The following is a 16,079-nucleotide window of genomic DNA, read 5'->3' as shown; positions in this document are numbered from 1 at the left end:
ATTTTATCCTTTCATATTTACTGCAAATTTATATGGTAAGTAACCTTTAATTTCTTGAATATAATTCAGTGCTTCTTTGATAGCTTGCACAGCAGTTCTCAACAAACACAATGAGTAATTCATTACATATTAATTCATAATTCTTCATTCATTCATATTTGTGAGCATTTACAAACTATATGCAAGTTCTTCCTAGTACAGGAATTTCTGAACTTAGTATGTGATTTTTTGCTGACTTTGCCATATTATTTTTATATTGATTCACATTTTAGTTGCTGTCAACCAGATCTATAAGTGTTCCTTTTAAATTAAAATTTATTATATAAAATTAATTGCTTTGATTTTGGTTGCAGTGTTATAGCCAATGGAGAAGATCTGCAAATTTTTGTATCTTGATATTATAATTAGACAAAATTAACTTCTTTTTAGACATGAATATACTGAAATGATTTTGGTGCTTATATTACAGTATTGTTTGGAGCCAGTGCTAAGATTTTTTTCTCCTTTTACTGAAACTAGATCAGAATTCAATACATATTTAATTCTTATGCTCAGTTTTTTTAACTATACTTTTACATAGGGATAATATGTATATCACAACAGATTATTAAAGCAGAATCCAATGATAATAACAATACATTCTTCAACATCTACGCAAAATTACATTCTTTTTACTATACTTTTACTTATGTGATTGAGTTCATCACTTGTGACATAAACATAGATTTTTTGAATTATTCAGCAAAGCTCTACAATGCATGTACTGCTAAAGGCAATTCATTCATTAATTTAGCTATAATGCCAATCCAAATTTAGTGAATATATCAGTAAATGTTCTTAAAACTTATTGCATTGCATTGTATTAAAAACTTATTGCACAAAAAGGGATTAACCAAGTTTCTAAAAAGTCCACAACCCACATATTTATAGAAAATGGCCATTGATAATGAACTTTCTATATGAAGAATGAAATTTTATCATTCAAAAAATTATTTTCTTAAGATTTAGGTTTTTTTTTTTTTTAAATGTTTCTTTTGTAAAGCGACATTCATCTGTCTAAAAAATATAGGGATGTGAATTTACCTGAAGTAGGGTCCAATTGTAAAATCTTTGATGTCGATCATGTCCATGGACTTTATGAATGTTGTATTGATGCCAATTAACAAGCTGAAATATTTTTTACATTGTCAATTTTGAATGTTGTGTTCTAATTGACTGTGTTTGTATTTCAATATGAGAGTAATTTAAAAAATAAACTTAGAGTCAGTGTCAATGTCTGTAACAGCTCATCTTTCCCATTTCTTCTGTCAGAAGTGAGGATTCTGTCATTCGTTATCACTAAACCATTCTATAAGCTCACGTCCTAGAAAAATATCAGGAATTTATGAAATGACATTTGTTTTTCTCTGATTAAACTCAATTATGATTACATACAGCATTTCAAATTGTTTCTTGCTACTAAAAACATGGAAAGCTTTTGGGAAATAATATTATGTATAATGTTATGAGCAAAGAATTTTATATCCTTGTTCATTATTCTATTACTTCTCTGAGATTTCTTAAAAGTCCAATTTCTGAAATTCAGTTCCCTTTTCTATGAAGTTGAAAATGCAGCTATTGAATAATCATAATGAACAATATTATACATGAGTAGCAAATTTAAAGATAAGCATGTTTTTCTAATGATAAAAACTTGTCTTCAAATTCTGTAGCTAGAAATGCGAAGTTTTATTTTGTGTATGCATAGATGAAAGTAAGAGAAACATTTCATTAATTGATTTTCCTTTGGAGATGTATAAAAATTTAATTTTTTTAATTTATCATCAACATCTACAGGAAGTGAAACAATTGTTAAATTTACTGTAATGAACTCTACAATTGCCCATCTTATTTAATGAAACTTTTTAATGGAAATATATGCTGAGGTGCAATATTTATTATTCTTAGTTTATCTAAGAGTTTATTTAACAGAATTGTCACTATGCAAAAGTTAGAGATATATTAATTTTTAAATTCATATTATTTTTAGGCATGATTTATGAAATATAATAAAGATTAAAATGTCTAAAGAAATTTGAAATGTTTTAAATACTATTTTATTAGAGTAGTAAAACGTAGAAATATATATATTTTTTTATGGAAAATCAAAAAAGAAATATGTATTTCTTATGATTATACTGTATCTTAATTTGTATTTTCTTTTAAAGTTGAAAAGTATTAAATATGATAAATATTCCAGTTATAGTACTTATACCAAAATCTCACATATTAAGAGTTTCATTTCAACATCTATATTTATGATAAAAAGTTATTAAAGCAAAGAATTGATAATATTATAAAAAGTCAATACTTTTTTTGTTTAGTTTTATTAATGCAGAGTAGAATATATTTGTTACTATAGTGAAGTATTAAATATATTGATTATATATTTATAGAATTTATTAGTAGAAATCTAAAATATTAATAGAAAGTAATTATGTTCAAGATAAAATTTTATAACTATGTATATGAATTTTACATAAATGTAAATTACATTAATGTAAACTTCATGAAAGCTGACTGATTTGGTGCAATTCCAAGATTGGGTTTGTAGGTGTTTAATGCCTCTTTTAAAAATGCAATGAATGTTATAAGATATAAAGGCTGAGCATTATAAAATAAGGAATATAATTTTTTTTGCATGCTTTTATTTTTGCATCATTTGTGCATTTTTTCATAAAAAGTGATAAATATTTTTTTAATAAATGTAGAGGGCTATAAAGTCCCAATGAATATCATAAGAAAAACATGCCAAACATTCGTAATATTAAGATAAAAATAAATTCTAAGTAGGATTATGTCTTCAATTTATTGAAGCTTTTCTGTCAGTGCCTTATGCTTTTGCAGTTTTTTTTTTTTTACCTCCAGATTGTTGATAATTTAAAAAAAAAATTTATTTCCATTAATAAAAATAGATTTTTATATGTATTATTTATATTTTTTCTTTATTATTATTGATTAAATAATTATAATTTAACTATATTTTTCATCGTATGTTTATGATTAGATTTGGGTAACTGCTGAACAGCAAGGCAAAAGAACTGCAAGTTTTTTCTGGCCTGGCACTGATGTTCACATAAGTGGTATTACTCCAACCTACAACAAAAAGTACAAATCGTAAGTGTTAATTGCAATTTTATATTCAGATTAAATCTATATACTTATAATAAAGCTCAATGTGTGTGTGTGTGTGTTGGCGCTCTACAGGCCAGGCCATTTCACCAACAGCTACCAAATTTGGTACATGTTTACCTTAGAGGTCGGGAATGGGCACCTGGGGACCCTTTTTTTGAAATTTTAATTAGAATTTTAATTATTAATTAAAAACTAACTTTCCCACCAAAAAAATCTTCCATTTTCCCCACCGCCAAATGAGTAAGGCTTCAGTTTTTTTTTCTCCCAACAATAATGAGGCTAGGGTTAACATTTTTTCGGCGGATTATTTCAAACGATTCTGTTTATTTTCTTAATGTTTTATGCATTTAAAATTAAACATTGTTAATTAATCCATGTTTCAGATTCATTCTGAAGTACTTTTGAATTAAAATAACACAGAATAAAGGAAATTAAAAATGTAGAATCTGCATAGCGTTACCCCAACTGGCGTAGAAAAATTCACGCATTTGCGTTACCGTAACTGATGAAGGAAATTCGCGCATGCGCATTGTGTTCTGATTGTTGACATGACAACCATTATCAATGAATGATTTAAACTATTGTTAGGTTAGTTGCATGCTTTTGTAAGTAAATTGTATTTATGTTAGTTATATATTTTTTTTGTATATGCTTATAGTTTTAAGTACATCATTTTTTAAGTAGTTTTTTAAACCTGTTTTCGACCGATTATTTTAAACGATTCATTTTATTTTCTTAGGGTTTGATGCATTTAAAATTAAACATTGTTAATTAATCGATCTTTTCATGATGAATCTGAGAAAATTTTGTTGACAAATTTTTGAGATATTACATAAATTAAGAAAGCTATTCTTTAGTGCCCATAAAGTTTAAATGCTCAGTGACTCTATTATCAGTAATAATATTATTTAAAAAAATGCTTTGTTTCAGTAAAAAATATTATTATATTAATTGCATTTACACTTTAATTTAAAGCATAAATTCTACGAAGGGTAACAGAAAATTAGAGAGATACATATCACGTTATGACTGAAGGCCTTTATAATATTATGAGTGAATTATATGACTATCAAAATTTAAAGTTTAAAAATATTTTGCCGAAGAATCTATTAAAGTTGGAATTGCGTAAAATATTTAATGGTACGACCGGAGTTTAACCCCCTGCTAGGCGCAATTTTTAAAAATCACCAACAATGGCCTTGCAAAATGTTCAAAAGCAAAGTAGCAGATGTTCAGTTATAGTGCATAATAAAGATTGCCAGCTTTGGCGCTTTGAAACTCCGGTTCAACCTATTTAATTATTAAAATTTAAACGAACATTAAGATTGGCGAACCGGCTGGTCGCCAAAGGTGGCTAGTAATTATATAAATGTTATTTTTTTTTAATATTTGAAATTTTGTTATGATTTCAGATTAATATATTTATAGATCTTAATTGAAAGTATAGGTTTAGATGAAATTCTTTTAAGCTATGTTATAAGCATAATAATTAGGTTAAATATAAAGTAGAATTTCATTTCTGTCGAATCTTTTATTTGCTTTATTTCATTTATATTAGACAATCATATATTTAAAAATTATGAATATTAATTAACGATTTTAATATAAAATAAAATCTAAAGATAAATAAGGTTTACTTACATTCAAATTTGTTGTGTTACCTAGAAAATAAATCAAAAGAAAAAAAAAATTCAAAATTATGATATTTTGGGTCAAAAACCAGCAAATTAAAGATATTTGTCAATTGAAGCCAATTTCTAAGTAGAAATGTAAATTGACTTTTTAGGCAGTACAAAAATGCAACAGTTGAATGCGACTGTTTTAGCCATGGAAGTGAAATGTAATTGTCTTCTAAACAAGAAACTGTACTAGAATTGACTAATTCATTACTTTATTTTTTAGAAATTACCATTTAATATTGGACTTATTTCTAGAATTACTGTAAATATATAAAATCGAATAATAAATTTTAAATATATTAGTAAATGTAATAATATAAGCTTAAAGCATGTTTATTTATTAATTTTTTAATTTATTTTTTTTGAAAAGGAAACTTAGTTTTGACATTAGAGTTGATCAAATACTTGAATGGCTGGATTTGCCACCATTATCAAGGCCAAGTTTTATCACACTTTATGTTAATCAGCCAGATAATGCTGCCCATTGGTATGGAACAAAATCTCAACAGGTAAAGATTTTTCTTATTTTTATTACTTTTTTAAAAAATATGATTTTTTAGTTAAAATTTTGTATTGGCTGAGTTTTTATCCCATTTTTTTATTAAAGAAGTTCTGTGATTATTACCATTGCTTTATAGCAATATAAATTTTGAAAAGTAGAAGGGATATTTTAAAACAGTTGTTGAAAAAGATTTTTTCTGTGCTATTCTTAAAATTAACTATTTTTTTAAATGATTTAAGTAATATCATTATGATATTATGCTATTGCAAATAAATAACTATAAATCTATAATTACACAAATAACCTACTGAGAATATGTTTGAAGTTAATTTAAGCAAAAACCAAAAATGATATAAATTGGTAAATAATCAAGCTAAATACAATGAATGGACAATAGTAATTTGATGTGAAATTTAAAGTTTGTTCTGTTTGAAAATTTATTACAATTAATAGCATCATTTATTTGCTGGAAAGTTTACATAAAATCGTAATTAAAAAAAATATTCTTTTATATATCTGGTACAAAAGTTCTTACATAGAGTTTTTTTGGGTGGTGGTGGCAGAGGTGGATATTAAATACTTCTGGTCATACTAAATGAAACAGAACTGTAAACACTAGACTTTCAAAAGCTATCTTTTTCATTTCATAATAAATTTTTCAAAGTTCCAAAATTTAACTTTAAAAATTTTTTGAAGTTTATTTTTTTTCTCGTTTAATATCTACATTAAAAAAAAATTTATTTGTTAAGTTTTGCTGTCTCATGAATTTTTTTTTTTTGAATTTATTGCTGCAGTGTCTTTATCATTTTTTTAAATAAATAAATTTATTTTAAGTGTAATTCTTGTTATTATATGTTATAGTTATTTACAAATTGAATTATTATTTTTGATTTAAAAAAAATATCTATTTTAAATTATGTGGTAAAATTTTAATTAAGGGTTAAATTGGATAATTTCAATGGATAAAAATGTTGTTAATATTTTTTTATACAAATTAACTTCATTTAATTGAATCAGTTTATGTAATGTATAAATTTAGAGTACATAAAATAAGACATATATGCTTCATGGTACAAAACTAAATGAAAGCTTTTTAATTAATATAATAATAATGTAACCTTAGAAGCTTTAGCATCTAATATTGTATTGCTTATTGACATGTGAAATGCTTGTAATACAATATATATAATTTTTTTAAGTATGTTCTTGCATATACATTACTACACATGTAAATGTATTTATGATATAGGTTATTTCCCACAAGTTAAAATTTTACTTTTTCCATCCTGTTCCTTCTAATCAACAAATTTTTTTTGCTTGAATTGGACTTCTATTTGTGGACTCTGAAATGCCTTGAAGTTGGAATCTTCTTGAAATAACATAAACCTAAGTTTATTTTATTTATTTTTTTTATTAATGCAGCAATTTTGGTAAAGAAAATATATTTTTATTTAGAGTAATAATTTCTATAGAACCAATGCATAATGTGAATGTACAAAGATCGAGAATTGAGAACATTTAAAAAGAAGATTTAATTGTAGTTGGATATTTTTTTAAGGTCTTCAGCAGCAATCTGTAAAACACCATTGTTTCTAATTTTCATCTTTTGTGGAAATGTTATTGTATTCCTGTATTAGTTTGATACTACTTTCTGCAGCTTCATTCACAACTGTCTTATCAACTTTTTCAATTCCACTTTCGAAATCTTTTCATGTTTAAGTTTCTTTATCGAGGAAATCAGTTCTGGTAACAAAGTCTCATGTAGAAATTTTTTGTAATGAGAATTGCAAAAGACGAAAATTCATTGTTTGTAAAGAAAGAAAAATCCTTTTAATACAGATTGCAATTCTTAGTTAATTTTTTAAAAATTCTTTCTGTTCTTTGTCCCTTTTAGTATAATTTGAGCTATATTTGTCTTAACTGTGATTGAAACATTGTCATTAAATAAAGATAGAGGAGCAAAAGAAGTTAAAGGAGCTGAATGCAAATGATAATTTGAAAATAAACAAAATTTTCTGATTTCTATATACTCTAATACTCTAATAATTTATGAATTGATGTATGAATAGGAAATTGTGAGAAGGTGCTTTAATTACCTTTGAAGACTAAAACAAGGTTCAAATGTACACTCAAGGTAGAAAAAGGCATAATCTTTTTTCAAGAATTTTTTTTCTGTGTCGGATAATTGAAAAGTGACTTAGGTTGCTTGTTGTTGTATCACAGCAAGGTACTTGATTTTTATCAGCTAAACTCTACCTCCTTCAGTGCTTGATAACAACCATGGCCTCTATTTCTGAAGATGTAGGGATTTTAGGGATTCCCAACAGTCACATCTTGCCGTGAAAAGTTACTAATTTTTCTACTCCATCAGTCTTCTCTATGTATACAAGATAATATACGACATTTTCAAGATGTTTAATATTCTAAATGCTGACCAAGATTGTACCACTTGGTACCAATAGAGTTCTTAGTACCTGCAAGTGCCATGAGAAACTTTTCCACTAATTCTTAGGAGTCATTTAGATTAAATTTGTGGTGAATTCCTGAGTGTTTCATTTTTTAAAAATTTCTTATGAAAGCACTGAAAAAAAGTTATTAGATTCTTAGTTTTATGTTTAAAAGTTTCTGCAGCAACCATTAATATATAAATCTTATTTCTATCAGTCATTATGTACTGCCAAAAATTCAAAGAATTAGGAGTAAAAAATTATAATATGTTGCAAATGCTGAAACTGTTGCTGCTGCTCTAGTAGTGTCTGTTAATCTCTTATGAGAGACAAAAGAATCCTCACGTCAACTATTTTATTTCATACAATTTTATTGTTTTTAAAGTAAAAACTACCACATGTCTTAATATTTCAATTACCCTAACAAATTCACCTAATGAATGGAATAACCATCTCGACACCTGCTGATCACAACATAGACAGTTGACATACATCTAGTACTAGCGAGAACTATAAATCCTAACTACAAAAATCATAGTGGAGAACTTCCTGCAAGACTAACACTATCAACAACTCACTTGGACAAACTAATTGAAATGATTTCAGTAATTTCTAATATATATTTGTTGGAAAGTTATCTCATTAGTTGTTTTATTTATTCCATTACTGATATTTAATGCTAAGGTGAAGGGAGTGACAAAAAACTAACAAAAGAACCTCCTAAATATTGTTGTATAAATAGCAACAGTAGTAAGAAACCAGCTTCGACCCCAAACAATCTCTTGGCAGAGAAACTTTTTTCCCAAAGTGGTTAGCAAGTAAACCAATATTGTAGGGTATATAAAAAAAATTTCAACAGCATAAAATTGATAACAGGAATAAAGGTCGTCAACAATGAAAATCTTTTAGAAAATAACTAAAAAAAGTTTTGAACAAAAAATGACCATTCAAGAGAAATTTCCAAAATTTCACGATCGGTGAGAATATCTTCAGAAATGTATCATTTTGAACATAGTGTTTTTATTGTTGATTGAAGCAAGATAGGGGGTGATGGAAATCAATTTTTAGAAAGTTGAAAAATAATGGACACTCTGCCTAGCATGCATATAAATTGATGTTTCTTATTTATTGATGCACATATATAAATACAAATACATTCTTTAATCAGTTACTAATTTTATGCTCGCATTATTTTTTTCTATGTATAACAGCTCAGTGTATAATTGAGTTACAACAGTTCAATCATATTATCAAATGGTATGAGAAAACAAAATGAGTGTGAAGTTATTTTAAAATTATATCAAATGCATGAAGCATTACAAAAAAAAAAAAAAAAAAAAAAAAAGGAATTACATATGAGGATTTATTACATTTACATTCATTACTATTTTTAATAGGTTAATCAAGCTATATCAAGCGTGGATAATATGATAGCAAGGCTATTTGCCGGATTACAGCTTCGAAATATTACTGATTGTGTAAATGTTGTGATAGTGTCTGACCATGGTAAGACATTTTTTTTTTGTAGGTTAATGCCATTTTGTAACCTAAGGAATCAAAGTTTTAAATTTGAGCATATTATATTACACTATGTTTAAGAATTATTGTAAGATTTAATTTGTTGCTTATAGTTTTATTACCAAGATATTTACAATCATCATAATCTGCAATAACACTTTGAAAATAGTCATTTTTCATTTAAGAAACTCAATATGGCATCTTTGAATCATAGAGGAATACAAGAATTTTGTTCTGACATCTGGGAAATTGCATGAAGTAAACTGATTAAGGGAATTTAAAATAGATATTGTCCTGATCTTTAACATATTTCTAGAGGAGGGGAAAAAATAATATTTATAGATTGTGCTATTACTAAATCACTATCTGTCTCTCACTAATATGTGCTATCTCTAAAGAGTATTAATAATACAAATTTGTTCTTTATTTTAGGACAGCCAGTATTTCAATAATTGTAGAACTACAATCCATTTGTACAGTTAGTATTAAACACAAAATTGAGAAAGGGAAAAGAAAATGCGTTAATTGTAAAAACAAATTTATTTTATATGCCTTACTTTTAAGGCATCTAGCTACTGTTTAGCATTGTTCACATTAATTTTAAATTGCTTTGACTCAAAATCTTTTAAAAATTGTTTTTTTTTCAAGGCATTTCTAAATATATATATCTATTGACAAAGAAAAATTTTCCCTCTTAAATTATTTAAAAATTTTAACTTTCTGAGTTGAAAATCATGATTTTTGGACATTTGAAAATTTTTCATTATAGTAAAATGAATGGAAATCATATTGTTTACTTTTTTTCTTTTTCTCTCTTTTTTTTTTAACTAGGAAATACAGTCTTTGAAATAGTCAGTATTTGAATTATGAACTTATCAAAGATGCATTTTGGTTTGAAAGTTTGCCATTCATTTTTTTAAGGATATGTTTATAAGTCATTCATTATTTTAAGATAGTTTTATTTAATGAGAGACTTGAACGAAGTCTCGAAATTTAAAATTTGATTTTTATAGAATTTTTCTTATTTATCAATTTAAAAGATAAATTAGTTTGTTTACATTGTCTTGGACTATATTTATTTATTTTTTCATAAAATTGACTAATTCTGTTTTCCATAATTATTTAATGGGTATTTTGAAATGGAAGATTTAACATAGTAAATATCATGCCTGATGCATCTACCATATATAGAGATGTTAGCTCTGTTGAACCCATTGTTGTTGTTTTGGAAGTAGATGATTTTTTTAAGATGAAGCTTTGAATGCTGAAAAAATTGTACAAATCACAATTGTCTCATCCAGAATTTCAAACTGAAAGCAGGAAGAAATAAGGTCACACATTTCTACTCTAATAAAGAAAACAACAAGTTGCTGTTTCTCATTTTATGGGTAAATAATAGAGAGAGTGAATGAAAATAAACTTTTAATTTACATTTGAAGTCCAAGAAAAGGTTAGAGATTAGATCAGAATCAAACTTCAGGAAAGTATATTGCGTTTTAATGTATCACAAAGTTCCACAATCTTTGGAAATTAGGAAAACTTTGCAAAATTTGTCCTGCCAAGACAAATGTTATTATTAGTGATGTAAAAAAAAAAAAAAAAAAAAAAAAAAAATGTAGAATTTTAATTAATTTACTATCTACAGATCATATTGATATACTGATAGCCAAGTTAAAAAAATGAATTAGAAATAAACTATGATATTGGATAACCAATGCTAAAAAAATCTTGTTTAATTATATATAACATAAATAAGAGTCTGACTCAAAAGTAATTCTTGGGAAGTTTAAAATTACAAAATGCAGAATTGGAAGAGAGTTCTTTAGTAATTAGACACTTTCATAAGCCAGTCAATGAATGCTGGATAATTTCAATGCAAATAGCTTAAAAAAATCTCAAATAGCATAGGATTGATATATTTTAGTGTCGCTATAATTTGAAGAAATATATTAAAGTTGTAGAATGCTAAAAATGTGAAAAGTTTGGACATATTGCAAAGAAGGGGAAAAAAAAAAAATGCCTGGAATGTACTAATTGAAGTCACAAAATAATAGAATGCAAGAACAATCCAAGGTGCATTAATTGAGAAGAAGTAACAATAGATTTTAAATATGATGCAAGTCATTCACCAAGAGATAAAAATTGTAAAATAAGAAAAAAAAAAGAGATTAGACTTCGAAGAAGCTAGATTGATTATGGTTTATAACAAAAAATAAAGCTATCCACAAAATTGTTCATTTAAATCTTCAAAGTTCTCATCTTGCAAACTGTTAACTTCCACAAGATGTTATGGGATATTAAGCCCCAAATATTGAAAGAAGTTTATTAAAATATTTCAGAAAAAATGCTGTTTTGCACTGCAATTGGCTTTAAGGATATTATTAGAATTAAAAAAAAAAAAATTCAAAACTGAAGCTAGGTTTTTTTAAAACTTTACAAAGGTTTATAGAATAGTTTCAACTGAAGCAACCCAAGTATTAGCTGTTTGTCCACAATTAATAATCTTGTAAATGAAAAAATAATAAAATGTGATCTTTTCATTTGAAAAGTTATGATTGATGACAGAGAAACAGGTTACAATGACTTGTAAGCTTCTGAAAGTACTGATTTCTGATCATGGTAATATCACCATTTCTTGGACAACTAATGATTTTATTAAAGATAAACTAAAACCATATTCATTGATGGTTCAAAATTATTTAATAAGGTTAAATGTGCTGTTGCGTGCTTTAATGAAAAGAAGGAAATACTTTGTGAAGTAATTATATGACTTAATGAGTCTTATAATAATAAGTCCTCCTGTTTGTTTTGGTAGAGGCAGTAGCAGAGGCACTTTGAAAGCAATTGAGAAAATGTAGATTATTTTGTATATATTCATCTTTATACCAACACACTCCGCACTCATGGCACTTGTATATAAAAAAAATGATTATTCAATTATAGCTGAGATCAAAGGAATGCTAAAATGTAAACTAAATATAAAACTTTATCGGATAAAGGACCATGTAGTGTAATAGTTAATGTGTATGCTGGTTTTCCAGCTAAAAAGGCAACTAAAAGTAAAACAATAGATCTAAAAATTCCAAAGTCATGGATTAAATTTAAAATTAAAAAAAAAACCTATTAAGTGGCAATGGCAACCTAAATGGGAGCTATCTAATAATGTAAAGTTTCTTTTTGGTTTGATGCTTTTAGTGAATTTGAAAAAAAAATGCCTTGGAGATTTTTATATAAATCAAATTTTTAACTACTCGTAGTTGTTTCCCAGCATATCAAAGTTGTTTTTTATGGAAATTACTACATTGTGAACTACAGTGCTGATGGAAGAAACATTTTACATTTTATTTATGAATGTCAAAGTATTGAACTGATATGAGAAAAATTCTTTCTAAACAGTTATAAAGCTATGGAAATTTTGAAACTGGTTCACCATAAGACTGGAAAAATTGACATCAAGAGCATTGTACAAAATATATTGGAAACTATTAGAGTTAATTTAGAGTTAACATATTGAGATTATAAACAGTATTATATTTTGCTAAATATGCTATACATTAATTGTTATTGTTAAATTATTATTAATAATTAATTAAAGTCTTTAAGATTATTATTAAAGTCTTTTCGATTATCTTTTATTTATACTGTTATCTTGTTCTTTATATTTTTATATGATCCATTTTATATTTACTTTTGTTTTTTTATTTATCTTATACTTTTATTATTATTATTTTATATCTTACATTATATTTGCTAATTTGCATTTTACTTTATTATTTTGATTTTTTTACTCTTTAAAACTTGCTATTACTTTTAAGTTTCAATTAATTTACTTTTTGAAAACTCTAATAATTGTACATTTTGTGATTTCTAAATTTTTATTCATTGTATTTTATCTCTATAGCAAAAAATTATAAGATATCGCATATGTGAAAACCTTTGCTGTATTTGTCTGATTTGTTCTGTGGGTTTTCATCTGATTGCTTGTAAATTACTCACCTATTCACTTTGGATGTTTGGGTTTCTATATCTTGCATATCCCAAATATCCATTAAAGATTGGTTTGGTTTCTTCATCATGGATATTCTTTTAAAATAGTTTTATTACAAAATATTGTATAATTCAGCTGTGAGAGAAAGAAGTTTATATTATGTTTATATTATTATAACTGTTTATATTATTATGTTTTATTATTTTTTTTCTTTGCATCTGTGGGACAGAAGAATTTATGTCTCTTAAGAATTAACTTCATAATATGATTCATCTCCCTATATAATTAGTATCTATCTTATTAAAAATCAACGATACATATATACATCTGTTATTTAAAACTTTTAAATATTAAATGATACAACTGCCGAAAATGTGTTATTTTACTGATTACATTAGTTAAAGAATATAAATAATTTAATGATTATTTGCTTAATATTTTGGGGAACGTAAGATCACTATATATTCATGTTGTGATATTCTTTTAAAAATATATATTACTAAATGTATAATAATTAGCTTTATTTTTTCAGGCATGTCTGATATTGATTGTAAGCTTGTTGTGGACATTAAGAATTATATGAATGTTTCTGAAATATTCTCAACGATGGGACCTTTTGGTCGTATACGTCCTAAAGGAAGAAAAAATTCAAGTGAGCATTTAAAGTTTAAAAATTTTTTTATATTGGGATTTTTCTTAAATTTATTTTTTTAGTGCATAAGAGTGTAAGAAAAATAATAGCCTCATTATTTTTATCATTGTTCTATGAAAGCCAAAATTTTAGGAATATTATCTGAAACATGACGGAGAAGTTTTTTCTTAAAATAATAAAATAAAAAAAAAAAAAAAAAAAAAAAAAAAAAAAAACCTGAATTTTGATATGGCAGCCATAGACGAACCTTATGGGTATTACAGCAATTGCTTATTTAACTGATTGGAAAGTGTATATTTCAGTTAGTTAATATAATTGGATAAATAATTTAATATTTAAAATAGTTTACTTTTAAAATAAAAAAAGTAAAAAATTACAACTTTTTTTAAACTGTGATATTAACTATTTTAACTGTGATCAATATTAAATATATCCTTAGTTTTAGAATTTTAATAATTGTATAAATAATTTATATACATATAATATGTATCCCTGTGCCCAAAAAGAATTAAAAGCATCAAATCCCATACCTGTAAGTCTACTTTTCTCTAGTTATGGAAATACTAATTTTTCATACATAAAAAAAAAAAAAATGAAAGTATGATTATGATTGAAGAAAATATATGAGATATAATGATTTTTTTTGACAATGGAGAGATATGAACAGATTTAATAATATATTTTTTTAATTACGAGAAAAATGATAAAAAAAATGCAATGAAAAGGAATAACTATAAAGTTAAATTTATAATAAATATATTTTATTGCTAACAAATGCACTTTATGTAGAAACTCTTCCATTGCAAAGAAATTAAATCAAATAATTTTTTAATGTAGATTTGTTATAACAACTGCTCTTGAATTTTCTATATGCTGTGCAATATTTTTATATCTTCAGCATTTTTGAAGGCTTATAAAATTATTAAATGCTCTAAGTTTCTATGGAAAACTATTGAAGCAGAATTGTTTCAGCTTTTTTTCAAGGATGTTTATTTCTAATATGCCTGTCATTAGTATTTGATTGGATCATCAAACTTTAAGTCCTAAATTTATATTTAAATTAAAATAATACATATCTGTATACAAATTAAAATAATTTCTATGTGTCATGCAAATTAAACATTTTTGGAATGGCATATGTTTCATGTTGTTTATTATGTGCTAAAAAACATATATAAGATGCTAAATTATCTTCATATTTATTCTCTAGTAATGACAATGTATAGTCATGTAGGCATGATAAATTCTGTCCCCAATTTATTTTTCATATTTTTACTTCATTTTGAATTATTATTGATATTATTTTATCGCCTCCTTTGAAAGGAGAAGACAGTCACTTCCTTCTGTAGGTATTATTTTCCCATATAAATATGAAGATTTTATAATGTATCAATGGAGAATTGGAGGAATCTATATTTTATAAATCAAACATTTTTAATGTTTTTTGTGTGACATCATTTGATAGTCATTTTAAAACCTAAACATGTTGTAAAAGGAAATTTCATTATTTTTTTTAATGTTAATATAATATTAACGTTCTGTTAAATATTCCTTCAATTTTAGTTATTAAAAAAATTAGCATAATTGAAAAAAATTTGAGAAGGGTAAAAACCATTATAAAAGCAGTATAAAATTTTTTGTTTTTATTCACCAATGTTGTATATTTTGTACTGATGGAAAATGGTTCATTTTAAACACAATCAAAAATCTTTATTACAAAATTCTGTTGAAATAAAAAAGATTTAAATGAAATTTTGGGATTTTTAATTAGTAATGAAATACATATATAAAAACAATTATTCTCTCATATAATTAATAATAATGATCTTTAATAAATTATTTCACACTTGATCATTAAAGAATTTTTAAAAAAATTGTGAAATAAATGAAATCTATGATCGCAAATTTCAACTTATCATGTGAGAACATTATTATGTTTTAAGTCATTATTTGTCTTAGTTAATTTAAGTCATTAACTAGTTTAAACCGGTTTGAAACAATCACGAGACTTCCTTATTGGTCTCTAACCCTCTCTCTCTCTCTCTCTCTATATATATATATATATAAAATAATAATTTTTTAAAACTTTAATTTTCAATTTTTCTAGCTGGCTAACAAA

The 16,079-nt window shown here is 25.2% G+C and overlaps 1 protein-coding gene across 5 annotated transcripts in view; it reads left to right on the top strand.

The window, feature by feature from the left end:
• The window catches only part of LOC129963351 (venom phosphodiesterase-like), a 45,274-nt gene that overhangs the window by 13,503 nt on the left and 15,692 nt on the right, over positions 1–16,079 (top strand). For all 5 annotated transcript variants that reach the window (XM_056077678.1, XM_056077677.1, XM_056077681.1 and 2 more), the window contains 4 exons: positions 3,047–3,156; positions 5,224–5,362; positions 9,200–9,308; positions 13,841–13,960. In XM_056077678.1, the coding sequence (XP_055933653.1) occupies positions 3,047–3,156; positions 5,224–5,362; positions 9,200–9,308; positions 13,841–13,960 (478 nt within the window). The remainder of the gene's footprint in view (positions 1–3,046; positions 3,157–5,223; positions 5,363–9,199; positions 9,309–13,840; positions 13,961–16,079) is intronic.

Source organism: Argiope bruennichi, chromosome 3 (genome assembly GCF_947563725.1).
Source record: "Argiope bruennichi chromosome 3, qqArgBrue1.1, whole genome shotgun sequence".
Lineage (NCBI taxonomy): Eukaryota > Metazoa > Arthropoda > Arachnida > Araneae > Araneidae > Argiope > Argiope bruennichi.
This window is presented reverse-complemented; position numbering and strand designations above follow the sequence as displayed.